The following is a 19,157-nucleotide window of genomic DNA, read 5'->3' as shown; positions in this document are numbered from 1 at the left end:
AAATTCAGCCCCCCTAGGAAGTGCCTCATCCCCTCCTGCCCCGTTGGGGGTTCCGACCTGTACAGCCTACTATAAAACTCCTTAAATGCCTTATTCACCCCTGCTGAGTCTCCCACCAGGTTCCCGTCTCCGTCCTTTACTTTCCCTGTCTCCCTGGCTGCCTCCCTCTTTTCTATCTCCCTGGCTGCCTCCCTCTTTCTAAGCTGCTTTGCAAGCATTCTGCTGGCCTTCTCTCCATGCTCATAAGATAACCTCATACTTAACCACGTTAAACTCCATCTGCCAAATTTCACCTAACCTACCTATATCCATTTGTAAATTTCTTATTTCCTCATTGCAACTTACTATCCCATCTATTGTTTTGTCATCTGTAAATTTGGTTATAATACCTCCTATCTTTTTGTCTTCCTGCCTAGTCCACGAGGGCTAAATCTGTCCCCTGAGGACAGCTTCACACAGCTCAGTGTCGATTTAATCCAACTATTGAAAATGGCTTTTGACGGAGATTTGGCCAATCCTTTTCATTTAAAGGTCATTATGATCCACAATCATCCTTGCATTAATTTTATGCAAATTTTGTTCCTTTAGGTAAACACTGTTGCATGCTTGTATTTGCATACTAAGCCGATGTTGGGATAGGTACAAAACTCTTGGTGTCATTGTTCAGCGTGTCTTAGTGGCTGGCACTGACAGTATGTTGCTTCACATTAATGATGTTCCACCTTGTGTTACTTGCGATGTGCTTTTCTGCACAGGGCTTTGCTAATGGACGTGATGCCGAGTGCTGCCGGATGCAACTTAATCTGCCTGGCGACTACATCATTGGAGGATTGTTTCAAATTCACATTGAATCGTACTGGAATCATTCAAAGCCAGAAGTTCCCTTGTGTAAAAGGTAAGGAGCAATTGATGCTCAGTTAGCCAGCACACACAAACAGAATGCAAACTGTAACTTAGGCTTGTAGATTAGTAGCAGAAAAACGTTGAGGCAGCTAACATAGCCAGGGCAAGAAAGCACTTCTTGCATTTGTGCCAGTACTAAAGAGATGATTTCTGTGTAATTGTGCATGTTGAACATGTTGAAAATGTCTGTTCTCCACCTTCAACCTCCCCCCCGCCCAATTATATTGACACAATAGAAGAAAAAGGCAGTCACTCCAGGCCTCCCATCCATGTTAGTGTCTACTGTGGCTCCATGATAGCAGTTAGTCTCTATGAGTCAGTAAAGCTCTAGGTTAAGTCCAATTCCAGTGACGTAAACACAAACGTTTGGCTCACACTCCAGTGCGAGAAGGTTGCACCTTTGGAAGTGCCATCCTTCAGATGGGACATTAAACCAAGGCCCTGTCTGCCCTCTCAGGTGGATTTTGAAGTTCACCTGTGATCCTTTTAGAAGAAGAAGAGCAATGTTCTCCCTGTTGTCCTGGCCAATATGTATCCCTCAGTGAAGCATCACTAAAACAGATTACCTGATTATTATCATATTTTGTTTTCAATTAAGGGGCCATTTAGCATGACCAATCCACCTACCCTGCACATCGTTGGGTTGTGGAGGTGAGACTCATTGTCATATTCCTGCTGTGGAACCTTTCTGTCCATTAATTGGTTGCCATGGTATGCCAACGACTACATTACAAAAGTACTTTATTTGTGGTAAAATGCTTTGGGATGTTCTGAGGAGGTGAAAGATGCTCAAAAATGCTAATTCTTATTTCTACACCACAGAATTATTTTTCCATCTGTGTGTTTGTTAGTCTGTCCCCATTGAAATATTCCCTTTCTCTCTATTTGATCCATACTGCTATGGCCGTTGCACCATTGAACTTCCATCGCTTGTTCCATCTGTTACATTCTCCCTCACTGTATGTGTGGAAATCCAGACTAATTTCACAGATTCCACCACAACCTTTTCCTCAGGATTCAATATGATGCAATTTCTTCCTTCTCTCAATCAAATTTAAGAAATGATCTGGCCATTATCACAGTGCTGCTTGTGGGAGTTTGCTGTGCGCATATTGGCTGCTGCGTTTCCTACAATACAGCAGGGACTAGACTTCAAAAGTGACGTGAAGTGTTTTGGGATGTCCTGTGATTGTGAAAAGCTCTCTAGAAATTGAAGTTTTCTTTTCAGCTTTCCACTCCTTGTTCAATCTGTACACCAGGCATTGTCAAACTCAGCAAAACTATGCACATGCGCACCGATGATCGGGCACCCATGCGCAGTGCGGCCGCATTTTTCTTCATATGGTCGCAACCCTTTTTTTTCAAGTTCGGGGGGGGGGGGGGGGCAAAGGGACCAAGAGACCATTGGGGCCAAAGGGACCCAAAACCATTTCCTCCATTTTTGTCAGCAACAAACAAGGTAAGAGAAAATGGTGGGTCGTGCAGGTCGGCCGGTGTGGGCCGCAAAGGTCGGCCAGCGTGGGTCGCAAAGGTCGGCCGGCATGGGTCGTGAAGGTCGGCCGGGTTGGGTCCCGAAGGTTGGCTGGTTGGTGAAAATGGGTCCCTGGAAAAAACGTTTGAAAATCACTGCTGTACATGGCCGAAACCTGGCAGTGTTTCTATTCTCTTGGTTTACCTCACTTTTCCTTACTCTTTCCAGCCTTGCTGCTATCCTATTACCTTGATCCTTCTTTTACTCAAATTAAAAAACAAACTCCGCAGCATCAAAAGACTGATACCAGGTTCGGTATCAATTTTTCAGACATTCATCTCTACAATAAACGTTTTGGTAGGAGTCTGTCATTTTAGCAAGATCTATCTTTCTTATTTTTATCTGCAGCATGGAAAATTCATTACAATATTTGAAAATAAACACCATTTAAAAAAATATCTCACTAGGTTTTCAGACTACGGATATATACTTTTTCAAACTATGAGGTTTGCGATTGAGGAGATAAACAATTCGAGCTCCCTTCTGCCGAATGTCACATTGGGATATGAGATATTTGATGATTGCGAAATCTCCATTGATGTCCAAGGAGCATTTGCTTTTGTGTCAAGGCCGCCGGAGCACGCTGTGGAAATAACCCAGTTTGAATACCGATACCAACCTTTAGTCACAGCAGTGATTGGTCCACTGACATCAGATGCTGCTATCATCACAGCCAACATCCTCAGTTTGTTCGATATTCCTCAGGTAATGATGAACCAATGATCTTCCTGGGTCTTTTCTTTCCTCTTGGATTCCTTCACCTTTCAATAACAATGACACCAGCATACATTTATAAAGTGTCTTTACAGTAGTAAAATGTACCTTGGCACTTCACAGGAGCAATATCAAACAAAATTTGACATTGAGACTTTGGGTGCGATCTCCGGAAAAATTTCTAAGTGTGGTAGCGAGCGGGAATTGCCGTGAGCTTCCCGGCATTCGGCCCAGCGAGGCTGGCAACGTAATTCAACCACTTAACAAGGCCTCATGGCTTTCTCACCGCAAATGATGGCTCACTAGCTGATTCGCCGGGACCGCGCTCGCCAACCCCAGCCAGCTAATAAGGTCGAGCAGCACTTAAGCTGCATTTACTCAGCTAACCCCAGCCAGCTGGCAACAATGGCGCCGAGGAGAATGTTGTATTATATTACTTCTCCTGGTAGCATGTTATGTTACTTGAAGTAATAACTCTTACTCATTTGTTTATGCCGAGAAGTTCTTAACTTTGATGATGATGAATACTTGAAGTCGTCCAGTGATAACAAATAATTTATTGAGTAACTAATCAATTAACTTATGTAACCGATTCTTCAATACTTTTACTAGCAGTTAAATTAAACAAGATAGAATTAGATTAACTAGGAATATTATACTTGCACTCTGAGCTTACAATACACTTCTGTTCTCTAGTCACAACACACAAAGAGAGCGTGAAAACAGATTGAGCCTGTTAGTGCTGCCCTCTAGTGATCATTTAACTGTAATGACTATACATTAACCCCTTATGTATATACATATACAGAGATCACTACAGAGACCAGCCCCAAGATTCGGGGACGCTGACCTGGGGAGGCTCTTGGACGCGGTGGAGGCCAGAAGGGATGTCCTGTTCTCCTGGGGCTCCTGGAGGGTGAGCCATAAGGCTGCCAGTGCTGCCTGGGATAAGGTGGCAGCAGCAGTCAGCTCGGGGAGTGTGACCAGGAGGACTGACCTCCAGTGCCGGAAGAAGGTCAATGACCTTCACTGGGCAGTACGGGACACCAATACCACCACCCCCGCGCTGAGGTGAGGAACCACCAGGCGATTGCCTTACAGACTGACCCATCCCTCCCACTGACCACATTTCCATTCTCCTGCAGGTCCTCCAGCCAACGGCACCGGCCCATCCCGGGTGGTACCCTCTCCTGACTCCAAGGAGAACACCTCGGAGGAGAGCTCCGAGGACGCAACCGTTCTAATCGCCTCACAGCTGTCATCCCCACCCTCCACCAGCGCAGGTACACACACCTCGGTGGGAAATGTTTGTGGTCAGGCTTCTAGGACACAACCTGGTGAGCGCCACACAGCTGCTGATGTACATCAGGTGGAGGCAGGAACCCCCAGGCGAGACAGCAATCAGAGGGCTGCTAGACCCAGCTGGGTCCCAGCCTGATGCTGAGCCTCTGGAACAGAGTTACCCGGAGCTGATGGAGATGATAGGGGGCGGCCGGCACATTCAGAGGGAGATGCCAGCGACACTCCAGCATATCCATAGCTGATTGGAGGAATCCCAGAGGTTATGGGCACAAGAGATATCGCCGGCAAGGCCAACTAGGGTGGTGACCGCAGTGGAGAGCCTGGTGTACGACGTCGACACCATTAGTAAAGGTGTCCAAGGCTTGGTGCAGTCGCTGACATCCATGGCTGAGGGTCTCGGCAGAATGCTCAACTTGCAGGGGGATGTCACCCAATAACAGGCTGACCTTGATGAGGTGCCGCGGGACATGTCCCGCTCCCAGATGGGCATGGCCGAGGCCTTGCGAAGCTTATCCCAGTCACTGAGGAGCATTGCCAAGGGCGTAGACACATGGTGCAGACATTGGGGAACCACAAGGGCTGGCAGAGCCAGATGATGCAGGGGGAGCCAGGGCTCGAACCAGCTGCCCTCTGTCGCAAGGTGAACCCCAGGGCCATATGGGCACCGATCGAGAGGAGGGGGTGCTCGGTACCTATCGGGACCCGTCTCACTGGGCGGCGATGGTGGCCACCAGCTCGCCCAAGTTCCACCCCTCTTAAGATGCTGCATCTCGGGGTCAGCACATGGGACAGGGCGGCACAGCTGTGCATGTGCCGTCGACAAGAGAGCTGGGGACCTCCGGCCCCAGAGGACGCATGCCAGGGTCATCGAAGGCCACAGGACGAGGTAAGCAGCTGGCAGTCTCCAGCTCAAATGTGCATCCTGGGGAGGTACCTAGACGTAGTGGTAGAGCGAGGAGGGCAAAGCACATCAGGAATCACTGGGGGCACCAGGGGAGGGTGTGGAGGGCGGCACCATCGGGATAGTGGGGACCTGTATTGAACAATAAACACCCTTGTGCACAACCAGTAGGATGCCTCTGTCATTTCATTCCGCAATGCATCCCCGGCCTTGTCCTCCAGCTCCTAATGGTCTGGCACCTCCTTATCATCCTCGTTCTCCTCGTCCTCAGTAGCCACATGTTCCTCGTCACCAACCTCCATCTCGCCGTCCCCCCTGCTTCATGAGGTTGTGGAGGACACAGCAGACCACAACAAAGCGGGCGACCCTCCAGGGGTTGTACTGCAGTGCACACCGGAGCGGCCGAGGCATCGGAACCGCATCTTCAGGAGTCTGATGCACCGCCCGTTCCTGGTGGCTGCATGTGCCTCATTGTACTGCCTCTCCGCATCGGTATCCGGCCTCGTTACTGGTGCCGTTAGCCTGGTCCTCAGCGGGTACCCCTTATCCCCCAATTCCCAGCCGCCCATCCTGGCATGCTCCTCGAAGAGGGCAGGAATTACTGACTGCCCCAGGATGTAGCTGTCATGCATACTCCTCGGAAAGCGTGCACACGCCTGCATGATCATCATGTGGTGGTGGCACACGAGCTGTATGGCGAGGGAGTGGAACCCCTCTGTCAACATAGGGCACGCCCAGATGGCCCGGTGAGTGCAGGGCAAAATGCATGGCATCTATTACCCCCTGGACCTGGGACATCCCGGCTATGGCAGACAAACATGCTGCCCGGGCATCTTGCTGAGCCTGGTCCATGTCAAAGACAATGTAGTCTTCTGCCCGGGCGTACAGGGAATCGTGACGTGCCGGATGCACCTGTGGGCTGTGAGATGCAACACAGGTCCCCACTCATGCCCTGGAATGATCCCATGGTGTAAAAGTTCAGAGCTGCAATAACCTTGACGGCCACCGGGAGCAGGTGTCCATCTCCTCCGTGTGGTGCCATGTCCATGAGGATATGTCACAGGTGCTGCACTGTCTCCTTTTGAGATGGCGCCTCCTGTAGCATGTGCTGTCCGTCATCTGTTCGTATGACCATCGACACCTGTACACCCTGAGCTGTTGCAGGACTCCCCTCAGGGTCCTTCCCTGGCCTGATGGGCGGTCGGGTCCTCAGGGTCTGAGGGGGAGTCCACTACATGGGCTGCTGCCTCGAGCATCTGCAGACTCTGCTGCTGCCGTCTCCGGTGTCTGACCGCATCGCGTAGCACCAGCACCGCTAGGGCAACTTCTGCATCCAACATCCCTGCCATAACGTTCAATATCTGTAAGGCTTTGGGAGAGGGTGTTAGACTGACAAACAGCGGTGGCTCCCACCGCGGGACCCTCCATTCCCCCACTGATCACCCCCCTCCTCCTCCTTCTTCCCCCCCCCCTCTCCCTCCCCCTCCTCCCCCCCACCCGGGATGCCCTGCCCATGCACAGCAGCGGGCCCCCTCACCGGACCCCAGACCCTGTACCCCGGACACCAGCTCACAATGTCAACCGGACTGGGTACTGGTCTCCTCCCCGTGGCACTCACCCACCTTCCGGCCGTGTACATGTCCCTCGGAGCTATGTTCCGTTCCCTGGAGTTTCGGATTTTGACTGCTGCCTCCCGCAATGTTTAGGCACAGTGTCCAGGCATCGCAGTCCGATTGGGATGCTGGGCATTAGCTCCCACAATCTACATGGCCCACCCGCCCACAGGAATCCACTTGGGTTTTGTGAAGTGCTCACTTAACCAAGATTGCCAATTCCCTATGATTGCTAATTCCCTATTAACAATAGCCTTCAGCTGCATGGGCAGGGGCCTCGGCAGTTGATGGGGGTTATGAGTGGACGTTGGGGCAGACGGTCAGGGGCTAGGGTGTCCCCTGGAATGGGTACACACGATCCAGGGGTTGGCATGGTGGTGCCATGGAGCGGTTGCCCCCCGGTTGCCCTCCCAGTTCCCCCCACCCTCCCCTGCGGAGGGTCCCCCACCCTCAGCCGAGGGTCCCACAACCACCGTCAAGCACAGGGCCAGCAAACCCGCGGGCTCTTTGTCTGTGAGCAAAGGTGGCTACTCGCCTCCTCAGCTCCCCATGAATCCCTTCCGCTAGCTTCACATTTTTCAAAAGGAGTACTAATTGACGCCAGTGTGAGCACCTGCTGGGGAGGCCGATGAATGACAGGTGGCCGTTGAATATGGGGTGGCTCTCATTAATTGCATGGAAATGGGGCTAAAGTAGTGATAAATGGTTTCTTGCCACACTATGGCAAGACCCTGATTTCGCATATGGGAGCGGGTTGGTTGCATCGCAAACTGTTTGGCGCCTGGCACGGATCTCATTTTCTTCCTTCCCCCGCTATTCAACGGCCTCATTTTGCTTGAGCGGGAGTGTAACGGGGTCAGAAGATCACGCCCATAGAAGGAGATATTGGAACATGTGATCAAAAGCGTGCTCAAAGTGGTAAGTTTGAAGGGGCATCTTAGAGAAGGCAATTGAGAAAAATGGAGCGGTTTGGGAGGAAATTCTAGAGTTTAGGGCATGGCAGCTGAAACGATAGCCACCAATGATGCAGTTAAGGACATTGGAATTGGAGAAATGGAGATATTTTGCAGAGTGTAGGGTTAAGGCTGCATGAGGTAACAGAGGGGCAGGGGGAGGGGAGATGGGGGGGTGGGGGGGGGGGAGGGGAGATGGGGGGGGGGGGAAATCAAGACTATGGAAGGATTTTATGACAAGGATGAAAATTCTTAAATTGAAGCTTTACTGGACTCGGTGACCGGAGGTCACTGAGCACAGGGGTGATGGGCTAACAAGAGTCACCTTAACTAATTGTGTTAACAAAACTGGATGGTGAATTAGGTATAGAATGACTGACTGCGTCCTTCCATTGCAGATTAGCTTTGGAGCATCCAGCGAAGAACTGAGTGACAAGAAACTATATCCAAACTTTTTGCGAACCATCCCAAATGATGAGAGCCAGATTGAAGCGATCATTCTATTGATCCAGGAGTTTCGGTGGAATTGGATCTCAGTGATCGGGAGCAGCACCGATTACGGGGAGAACGGAAAACGCAAAGTGATCTCACGTGCGGCTGCAGTGGGAATCTGTGTGGCCTCTCACGGCACAATCCCACAGAAAGCATCAGAATCAAAGCAGGAAGTCATCAACATCATTGACAACATCACTAACAATCGGGCCAATGTTGTTGTTGTGTTTACTAACATCCAGCATGCAGAATATCTCTTCCAGATTGTGGTGGACATGAACATCACTGGGAAAGTGTGGATTTTAAGTGAAGCCATGTCTGTTCAGAGAATACTTTCAGAAATCCCCAACATTAAGAGAATCGGCACTGTCTTAGGGGTTGCAGTAATGCAGGGCAAAATGCCAGGATACAAGGAGTTTGTATTAAGGGATATCACTGCTTGGAACCCTGGTATTAATCAAAGAGTGAAATACTCTGATCCTCAGGAGGAAAGGCAAGAATGCCCAGCTGATAGCTTCATGCCTACCTTCAACCAGTGTGTCCCATGTACATCTGAAGGTGTTAGGTCACTACTGCGACATTCAGATTGGCGTGTTGAGTTTAACGTGTATTCTGCTGTTTACGCTGGAGCTCGGGGTCTACATCAATTACTTCAGTGTGATTCAGGAGAGTGCAAGAAGGAAGGTGCCCACCCATGGCAGGTTAGAAAATTCCCAAATGCAGCCTTTGATCTGAACAAGATTCTCCTGAAGCATTAGTAGGGGTAGATCTGTCTTTCTGCCTTGGGAGAAAACAGGTGACAGTGAGTTGGCAGCCTACTGAACATCTCCCATCAATTTTGCCCCGTTGACTTCATTCTAACTAAACAGATATCGTCACATCCTCTTTGACCACAGGCGAGGTTCCAGAGGACTGGAGAATGTCGTCCCCTTGTTTAAGAAAGGAAGCAGGGATAATCCAGCAAATTATAAACCGGTGAACCTGACATCAGCGGTAGGGAAGCTTTTGGAAAAGATTCTGAGGGACAGGATATATGCACTTTTGGAGGAAAATGGACTAGTTAGCGGCAGGCAGTGTGGTTTTTATGGGGAAGGTCATGTCTCACCAACTTGATTGAGTTTTTGAAGAGGTGGCAAAGAAAATTGATGAGGGAAGGGCTGTGGATGTAGCTTATATGGACTTTAATAAGGCATTTGACAAGGTCCCACAGGGCAGATTGGTACAAAAACTAAAATCACATGGGATTCGGGGTGGGCCGGCTTGATGGATACAAAACTGGCCTGGTTATAAAAGACAGAGAGTAGCAGTGGAAGGGTGTTTTTCAGAATGGAGATCTGTACCTAGTTGTGTTCCCAAGGGATCAGTGCTGGAACCTCTACTATTTGTAGTATATATAAATGATCTGGAGGAAAATGTGGGCGGTCTGAATAGTAAGTTTGCGGATGAAATGAAAATTGACGGAGTTGCTGTTAATGCCGAGTAGTCAAAGGATACAACAGAATATTGATAGATTGGAAACTTAGGCACAGAAATGGCAGCTGGAGTTTAATCTGGACAAATGCGAGGTGATGCATTTTGGAGGATCAAATCTAGGTTTGAACTATACTATAAATGGCAGAACCCTTAGGAACATTAACATACAGAGGGATCTGGGCGTGCAGGTTCACACTTCCCTAAAAGTGGCAACACAGGAGACCAAGGTGATTAAGACGGCAGAGACATGCTTGTTTTCATCAGCCGGGGCATTGAGTGCAGGAGTTGGGAAATCATGTTGCAGCTATATAAAACCTTGGTTAGGCTGCATTGGAGTATTGCGTGCAGTTTTGGTCACTACATTATCAGAAGGATGTGGAAGATTTGGAGAGAGTGCAAAGACGGTTCACCAGAATGTTGCCCGGTTTTGAGGGTGTTGGCTATGAAGAGAGGTTGAATAAACTAGGATCGTTTTCACTGGAAAGACGGAGGCTGAGGGGAGACCAGATAGAGGTCTACAAAATTATGAGAGGCAATGACAGGGTGGATAGTCAGAGACTGTTTCCAAGGGTGAAAGTGTCAATTACAAGGGGGCACAGGTTCAAGGTGAGAGGGGGAAAGTTTAAGGGAGATGTGCGGAATACATTTTTCATGCAGAGAGTGGTGGGTGCCTGGAAGACACCGCCAGGGGACGTGGTGGAAGTAGACACATTAGCAACATTTAAGCGGCATCTGGATGGATACATGAGTAGGAAGGAAATAGAGGGATATGGACCGAGTAAGGACAGAAGTTTTTTTTTTAGTTAGGGCGTCATAATCGGCACAGGTTTGGAGGGTCAAAGGGCCTGTTCCTGTGCTGTACTTTTCCTTGTTCTTTGTTCTTTGTAAACATTAGCAATGATGAATTAACAGAACTTCTATTGGAACTTTACGAGCTCTTCTCAAATCTTCTTGTCAATTTCCCACCCAACAACCTCAACATTTATATAGTGCCTTTCCATAGAAAAATGTTCCAACCTCACTACACAGAGCATTTTCAAACTCATTCTGATGTCAATCCACAAAAGGAGATATTATGGCAAATCTTGGTCAAAGATGTGTGTTTCATGGAGCACCAGAAATGGAGAGTGAGAGGTAGGGAGACAAAGAAGTTTAGAGAGGGAATTCCAGAGCTTAGAGCCTTCGTAGTGAAGCCCAGCTAACAATAATGGAACAATATCAACTGGGGATGAACAAGAGGGCAGGATTGAGGAGACTGATATCACAGAGGGTTGGAGGAGATGACTGAGAATTGGAGGGGTGAGGCCATGGAGGTTGCAAACAAAGATGAGAATTTTAAAATGAAGGCATGGCTTAATCCGGGTGGATGTGGAATAGTGAGTGCAGGAGTGATGATTGCACCAGAGCAGTAACTATTTTCTTCTCATCGCTGAAAGGATTTTCCCTGAAACATTTGTATCAAATTATCCAGCAACTGTCCGCTATTCAAGTGATGATTTTCTGTACCTTAGACCAGACCCATAAACAACCCCCACACCCCCATCCCAACCCACCATCTCCCCATTGGAGAGTCAGGCACAATGGCTGCTCATCTCATAATGTTGAAAGGTCTGAAAAAGGGGCATAACCTTAAAATTAGATCGATGTCATTCAGCGGTCACGTCAGAAAATATTTCTTTGTGGAAAACGTAGTGGTGAGTTCTCTTCCTGACAAAGCTGTTGAGGCTGGGTGTCAATTGAAAATCCTCTCAGAGGGAGGCAGTGGCTTAGTGCTTTTGTCACTGGACTAGTAATCCAGAGACCCCGGGTAGTGCTCTGGTCACTTGGATTCATTCAAATCCCACCATGGCAGATGGTGAAATTTAAATTCAGTAAAGTCATTGAAATGATAGCAGCACGGTGGCGCATTAGTATTGGTAACATTGCTGCCTCACGGCGCCGAGGTCCCGGGTTCGATCCCGTCTCTGGGTCACTGTCCGTGTGGAGTTTGCACATTCTCCCCGTGTTTGCGTGGGTTTCGCCCCCACAACCCACAGATGTGCGGGGTAGGTGGATTGGCCACGCTAAATTGCCCCTTAATTGGACAAAATGATTTGAACAGTCTACATTTTTATTTAAAAAAAAAAAATCATTGCAATTGTGACAATGAAACCATTGTCGATTGTTGTAAAAGCTCATCTCGTTCACTAATGCGAGGGAAATCTGTCATCATTACGTGTGACTCCAGACCCCCACAGCAATGTGGCTGACTCTTAGATGCCATCTGAAATGGAGCGCAATTATGGGTGGGAATAAATGCTGGCCCAGCCATTGACACCCAGAGCCCATGAATGAATTTTAAATAAGTACTGGGACATCACTGCAGGACATTTTCAGGGGCGGTCGGTCTTAAGCCCTACCATCTTCAATTGCTTCATCAATGATCTTGCCTCCAGCTTGAGGTCAGAAATGGGGTTGTTTGCTTATGATTGCACGATTTGCGATAATCTACCACTGAAGCAGTCCACGCTTATTTACAGCAAGACCTGGACATTCAGATTTGGGCTGATGAAGTTACAAGTAACATTCGCAGGGTTGCACAGTGGCACAGTGGTTAGCACTGCTGCCTTACGGCGCCAAGAACCCAGGTTCGATCCCGGCCCCGGGTCACTGTCCGTGTGGAGTTTGCACATTCTTCCTGTGTCTGCATGACTCTCACCCCCACAACCCAAAAAAATGTGCAGGGTAGGTGGATCGGCTATGCTAAATAACTTTTTTAAAACAAGTAACACTCGTGCCACATAAATGCCAGGCAATGACCAGCTCCAGCAAGAGAGAATCTAACCATTGCTCTTTGACATTTAACATCATTGCTATTGTTCAATCCCCTGCTTCAACATCCAGGGGGTTATCATTGACCAGGAGCTTAACTGGGTCTGCCATAATAATACTGTGGCTACAAGAGCAGGTCGGAGACTAGGAATTCTGCAGCAAATAACTCACTTCCTGACCCTACAAAGATTGTGCACCATCTAAGGTATACTCTCTACTTGCCTGGATGCATGCAGTTCCAACAAGAAGTTCAACATTATCTGGGTCAAAGCAGCCCATTTGATCGGCACCCAATCCATCACCTTAAACTTTCACTCCTCCACCACTGACGCAAAGTGACAGCAGCATACAACCCAAGTTGTGCTGAGTAACTCACAAATGGTCTCCTTCCAAACCCACGAACTCTACCAATTGAAAAGACAAGAATTGCAGACACATGGGAACACCACGACCTGCAAGGTCCACTTCCAATCACGCACCATCCTAACTTGGAACTTTATTGCCACTCTTTCATTGTTGCTGGATAAAAATTCTGGAACCCTAACAGCACTGCGGTTGTTCTTTCACCAACAGTTCAAGAAGGCAGCTCACCACCACCATCCATTCAGGCACTTAGGGATGGGCAATAAACACTGGCCTTGCCAAGGATGCCAACATCACATGAAGAAATGAAAAAAAAATGTCGGCCGTCTGCTGATGTCTGAATGCATGGACTTTCCAACAAGGCTCATGGAATAGCAATTGGGAATGGAAATAATCAATTATTTTTCCAATCTACCTATTCTTTTTTTTATAAATTTAGAGTACCCAATTCATTTTTTCCAATTAAAGAGCAATTTAGCATGGCCAATCCACCTACTCTGCACATCTTTGGGTTGTGGGGGCGAAACCCATGCAAACAGTGGGAGAATGTGCAAACTCCACACAGACAGTGACCCAGAGCCGGGATCGAACCTGGGACCTTGGCGCCGTGAGGCTGCAGGGCTACCCCACCTGTGCCATCGTGCTGCCCCCTCAATCTACCTATCCTTGAGTGATAGTTACTGGATGAGTATTCCAGAGACCTGGACTAATGGTCTGGAGATAATCAGGGTTTAAATCCTGCTAAATTAGCTGTTAAATTTAAATTCGGCTAATTAAGAAAACAGATTAAAAAGTCAGCATCAGTGATGGTGACCACAAACCTATCGGATTATTGTGAAACCCCATAAAGTTCAGGAACTCCCTGGTCTGGCCTACATGTGACACAGGTCCACAACAATGTGGTTAACTGTTAATTCCCCTTGGAATGGCCCAGCAAACCTCTCAGTCGAAGGGGGATAAGGAATAAACCTGGATTCGCCAATGACACTCACATCCTCAGGATTTTCTTTTGAAAAGCCCAGGGATAATAAGATTAATTTGAATATCTCCTTGAGACCAACTAGCACACACCATGGGCTGGATTTTCTGCCCCTCACTGCGGTATCTCACCATTGGCTGCCAGCAGGATCTTCCTGTCCCGCCGATGTCTACGGCGTTTTGTGTGGTCCGCACGCTGTGGGGGGGGGGGGTTCGCCATCAGTGGCACTGGGAGATCCCGCCGCTGGGAAGGGCCAGAAAATTCAGCCGCATGGATTGAGTATGGCATCCGCCTGGTCGTTAAAGCTGCCCACAAGTTACATGACCGTTGGCTTGTACTTAGGTGAGTTCCATTTACCTGAATGGCTTTGAAAGTAGCTGTCTATAGCCCCTTCGGTGATCCTATCCTTGTCTTCGCTTCCAGCTTCTTGAGACTTTGAAAAGAGTCAATTTTTCCCTGAATGGAATGCCTATTTATTTTGATGAGAATGGAAACCCTCCAACAGGATATGACATCATTTACTGGGATTGGAAGAATGAGATTGTTTCCTTCAAAGTGATTGGGTCATACACTTCTAACCCAGGGCAACTTCAAATCGATGGCTCCTTGATCAAATGGAATTCACAAGAAGGCGAGGTAACTTACCTCATTGAGGACTGTCTCTTTTTTTTCGAATTAATATTTCTTCCCCTACTTTCGGCTCTCCTCCTGAAGATGCTGACTTTTGCAGAGGGTGATGTGAGACACCTTTGACCCTCAAGTATTTTGTATCCATTCCTCATCGGCCTAGACAATTGGATTGTGAAGGGATTAAAGCCAAGCCAGATCCTAAATATTGGGAAAGCTAAATATTCCACATGAAAAAGATACTTTTTTAAAAAAAAATTGTAATCATTATTTTCTTGTTCCAAACAGGTTCCTACTTCAAACTGTTCCAGCGAATGTCAACCTGGTCAGATAAAAATTGCTGTTGGCTTCCAACCCTGTTGCTTTATATGCAAGGATTGCGTTGAAGGAACTTTCCAGAATGAAAGTGGTTTGTATTCAGTAGTCTCTGGCAACATGGTTTATGTCAAAAAGCGGGTCACGGAGGGAAGCCCGGTGGCGCAGTGGTTAGCACTGCTGCCTCAAGGCACCAAGGACCCAGGTTCCATCCCGGCTCTGGGTCACTGTCCGTGTGGAGTTTGCACATTCTCCCATTCTCCCCATGGGTTTCGCCTCCACAACCCAAAGATGTGCAGGGCAAGTGGATTGGCCATGCTACATTGCCCCTTAATTGGAAAAAATGATTGGGTACTCTAAATTCATATTAAAAAAGAGGGGTCACGGGAGGGGAGCAACAAAATTAGGTTCATTTTGTGCTGTCCTGAACAGAATTATATAAGAACACAAGAATCACTAAATAATACAGTGCAAAAGAGGCCATTCAGCCCATCGAGTCCTCAACGACGCATGAAAGACACCTAATCTGCCTCCCTAACCCCATTTGCCAGCACTTATCTCACAGCCTTGAATGTTATGATGTGCCAAGTGCTCATCCAGGTACTTTTTAAAGGATGTGAAGCAACCCACCTCTACCACCCTCCCAGGCAATCCATTCCAGACCGTCACCACCCTCTGGGTAAAAATGCTTTTCCTCAAATCCCCCTTAAACCTCCTGCCCGTCACCCTGAACTTGTGTCATCTCGTAACTGATTCCTCAACTAAGGAGATCAGCTGATCCCTATCAACCCTGTCCGTGCCCCTCATAATCTTGTACACCTCAATCAGGTCACCCCTCAGTCTTCTCTACTCCAGCGAAAACAACCCAAGCCTATTCAACCTCTCTTCATAACTTAACTGCCTCGATGGATAAAGGGAAGTGTTCCATATGCCTTTCTCACCACCCTATTAACCTGTCCTTCTGCTGTCAGAGATCTATGGACAAACGCGCCAAGATCCCTTTGTTCCTCGGAACTTCCCAGTGTCAGGCCATTCATTGAATACTTCCTTGTCACATTACTCCTTCCAAAGTTTATCACCTCACATTTTTCAGGGTTAAATTCCATCTGCCAGTTTTCTGCCCTGTATTTCATAATAATATAAGCAAAATACTGCAGATGCTGAAGTTTCAGGGCTCTGAAAAAGAGTCATATGGACTTGAAGTTCTCGCCACAGGTACTGCCAGACCTGCTGAGCTTTTCCAGAATTTTCTGTTTCTATTTGTATTCTCCTACACTCTCCTTGCGGGTTTCACAATCTCCTCTTGCTACAGATTTATGTTGCAGCTGTATAGGGTGCTAGTGAGGCCACACCTGGAGTACTGTGCACAGTTTTGGTCGCCTTATGTGAGAAAGGATGTACTGGCACTGGAGGGCAGGCAGAGGAGATTCACTAGATTGATTCCAGAGTTCAGAGGATTAATTTATGACGAGAGGTTTACTAGACTGAGACTATGCTCATTGGAATTTAGAAGGATGCAGGGGGGATCTTATAGAAACATATAAAATTATGAAAGGAATAAATAGGATAGAAGCAGGGAGGTTGTTTCCACTGACGTGTGAAACTAAAACTAGGGGGCATAGCCTCAAAATAAGGGGGAACAAATTTAGGACTGAGTTGAGGAGGAACCTCTTCACCCAAAGGGTCATGAATCTGTGGAATTTCCTCCCCAGTGAAGCAGTTTAGGCTACCTCATTAAATGTTTTGAAGGCAAAGATAGATAAATTTTTGAACAGGAAAGGAATTAAGGGTTACGGTGAGCAGATGTGTGAGTGGAGCTGAGTCCACAAAAAGATCAACCATGATCATATTGAATGGGGAAGCAGGCTTGAGGGGCCAGATGGCCTACTCCTTGTTCATATGTTATTATTCCAGCCCATCTACAACTCTGCCTTCCACATCCAGAATCTCCCATCCACACCATACTTGACAGTCTCCTGATTGCCAATATATGGGTTTTTAAATCACTCTATGACCTTGTCTTACTTGCCCTGTGACCAGCTTCCAGCTCCTTCGCAGCTCACAATCTTCTTGTTGCTCTGAATCTGGAACCTGGTGCATGTTCTCAAATATTCCATTCTACTTTGGTGCCGGCCTACATGGTTTTTCTGATAAGTCCACGGAGGCAGAAATCCCTTCACCAGAATCCCTTTTATTACCAAAACCAACAGCATTACGCCCATGTGCATTCCGCTTGCTGTCTACACTGGGGGTGCAGAGGATCTGACACTCCCTGTTATATACAAAGAGAGGTTTCCTGATTGGCCCACTAATCAGGGAACCCGTATTCCAATTGGCCAATCTCAAAGGCCTGGTCTAAGTCATTACAGTTTTGCATATCGGAATTCTCAATTTCTAACCCCCACCCCTTTCCCGCAACATCCCCAACCCCAAAGCCCCTAGCTTTAATTTTTAGCTTTCAATTTTCCAATTTTTCCTAAAATAAAATCCCTCTTTAACCCACCTTCTGATCACTTAACTAATTCTTTTCTCAATCCCTACTTGATGTAAAACAACTTTGATATGTTTTGCTATGTTAAAGGTCATACACAAGAATGCGTTATTATCATCGAGGCAATGGAAAAGATCAGGCCAACCTTTTATTCCTAGAGGTTTCTTTGTTTTCTTTTACAGAGTGCGTACCTTGCAGCCTAAACCAGTGGTCACCCTCAAAGAGCACTATTTGCTATAACAGACATTTGGTATACCTGAGATGGAACGAGAGCATTTCGGTCGCGATCGCCTTGGGAACAGGAATTGGACTCATACTGATAGTGCTGATCGGTGCCATCTTTGCCATCCATCTCAACACTCCCGTTGTCAAAGCTGCAGGAGGGAAGCTGTGTTTTGTCCTTTTGTCGGCCTTGACCGTTAGCTGCACCAGTGTGTACTCCTTCATTGGGGAACCAAATGTTGAGCTTTGTTTCATCAGGAAACTAGTATTCACAGTCAGCTACACAACCTGCCTGGCATGTCTACTTGTGAGATCCTTTCAGCTCGTGCTCATCTTCAAGATGGCCAGCAAGTTGCCAAAGGCTTACAGATATTGGGTTGAATACAATGGGCAGTATATTTTTGTGTTTATAGCCACTGTCACTGAGATCGGCGTATCCTTCATATGGATATTCTCTAAGTTTCCGGTTTTTGAGAGGAACTATGACATTTCCAAAACTGAAGTAATTCTGATGTGCGGTCCCACAAATCATCTTCTCTCCCTCCTGTCTATTAGTGGACCTATTTCTCTCAGTTTACTTTGCTTTGTGTTTGCCTACCTGGGAAAAAATCTACCCAAAAACTACAACGAGGCGAAATATATTGCCTTCAGCATGGCATTGGTCTTGTTTTCGTGGATCTTCCTGTTCTTGGTGGTCGTCTCCAGTCCTGAGAGTCACATCCCTGGTGTTGAAGCAGCCGTTGTCCTTCTAAATTCCTATTCCATCACTGTCGGATATTTCTTTCCAAAATGCTTCATCATTCTCCTTAAACCAGAGCGCAACACCACAGCATTTTTCCAAACATGTATCCAGGAATACACCAGGAACAGGGAAACTCAGCAACCATAGTATTTATTAACATGATCCAAACCTTTGTTGCTCTTCACATCATCTTGCTTTGCTTGCCAGCCTTCTTGTGGAGGCATTGGCTCATGCTAGGCTCGTTAACAAACAAAAATAATTAGCATTTGTTGCCCAATCCTAATTGCAAATGAACTGAACAGCATCTCAGAGGACAGCTAAGAGTCAACCACATCGCTGTGGGTCTGGAGTCACATGTAGGCCAGACCAGGTAATGATGACAGATTTCCTTCCTTCAAGGTCATGAGTCAACCAGATGGATTTTTACGACAATCATAGCCACCATTACTGAGACGAGAATTTAAATTCCACCAGCTGCCATAGTGGGGATTTGAACCTGTGTCTCAGAGCATTAGCTTGGCTCTGTGGATTTCTCGTCCTGTGACTACACACCATCTCTGCATTACACCAGTAAAGTAGGAAAACATCCCAAGATGCTTCATTGGAGCGCAATTGGACAAGGTTTTACACCAAGCCACATTAAAAGATGTCAGGGCAGATGACCAAAAGCTAGGTCAAAGAGGTAATGTCCTAAAGGTGGAGAGGTAAGGAGGCAGAAGGTTTAA

The 19,157-nt window shown here is 47.4% G+C and overlaps 1 protein-coding gene across 1 annotated transcript; it reads left to right on the top strand.

Annotated features, from left to right (window-relative positions):
- The first annotated feature begins 737 nt into the window (after nucleotides 1-737).
- On the top strand, nucleotides 738-18,579 carry LOC140418166 (taste receptor type 1 member 1-like). The gene is made up of 6 exons (XM_072501606.1): nucleotides 738-895; nucleotides 2,842-3,139; nucleotides 8,316-9,110; nucleotides 14,459-14,671; nucleotides 14,951-15,071; nucleotides 17,651-18,579. Exons 1-6 carry the CDS (start codon nucleotides 738-740, stop codon nucleotides 18,577-18,579), a joined length of 2,514 nt encoding a protein of 837 aa, XP_072357707.1.
- The last annotated feature ends 578 nt before the right edge of the window (nucleotides 18,580-19,157 follow it).

Source organism: Scyliorhinus torazame, chromosome 1 (assembly GCF_047496885.1).
Source record: "Scyliorhinus torazame isolate Kashiwa2021f chromosome 1, sScyTor2.1, whole genome shotgun sequence".
Classification (NCBI taxonomy): domain Eukaryota; kingdom Metazoa; phylum Chordata; class Chondrichthyes; order Carcharhiniformes; family Scyliorhinidae; genus Scyliorhinus; species Scyliorhinus torazame.
Note: the sequence above shows the minus strand (reverse complement) of the source record. Positions and strands in the feature narration are given on the sequence as shown.

Bases quoted from the DNA above. Each gene is read 5' to 3' on its own strand.
- LOC140418166 (XM_072501606.1), top strand. From the start codon at position 738: ATGTGCTTTTCTGCACAGGGCTTTGCTAATGGACGTGATGCCGAGTGC. The intron at 3,140-8,315 runs GTAATGATGAAC...CTTCCATTGCAG, and splicing joins GTTTGTTCGATATTCCTCAG to ATTAGCTTTGGAGCATCCAG. The intron at 15,072-17,650 runs GTTTGTATTCAG...TTTCTTTTACAG, and splicing joins AACTTTCCAGAATGAAAGTG to AGTGCGTACCTTGCAGCCTA.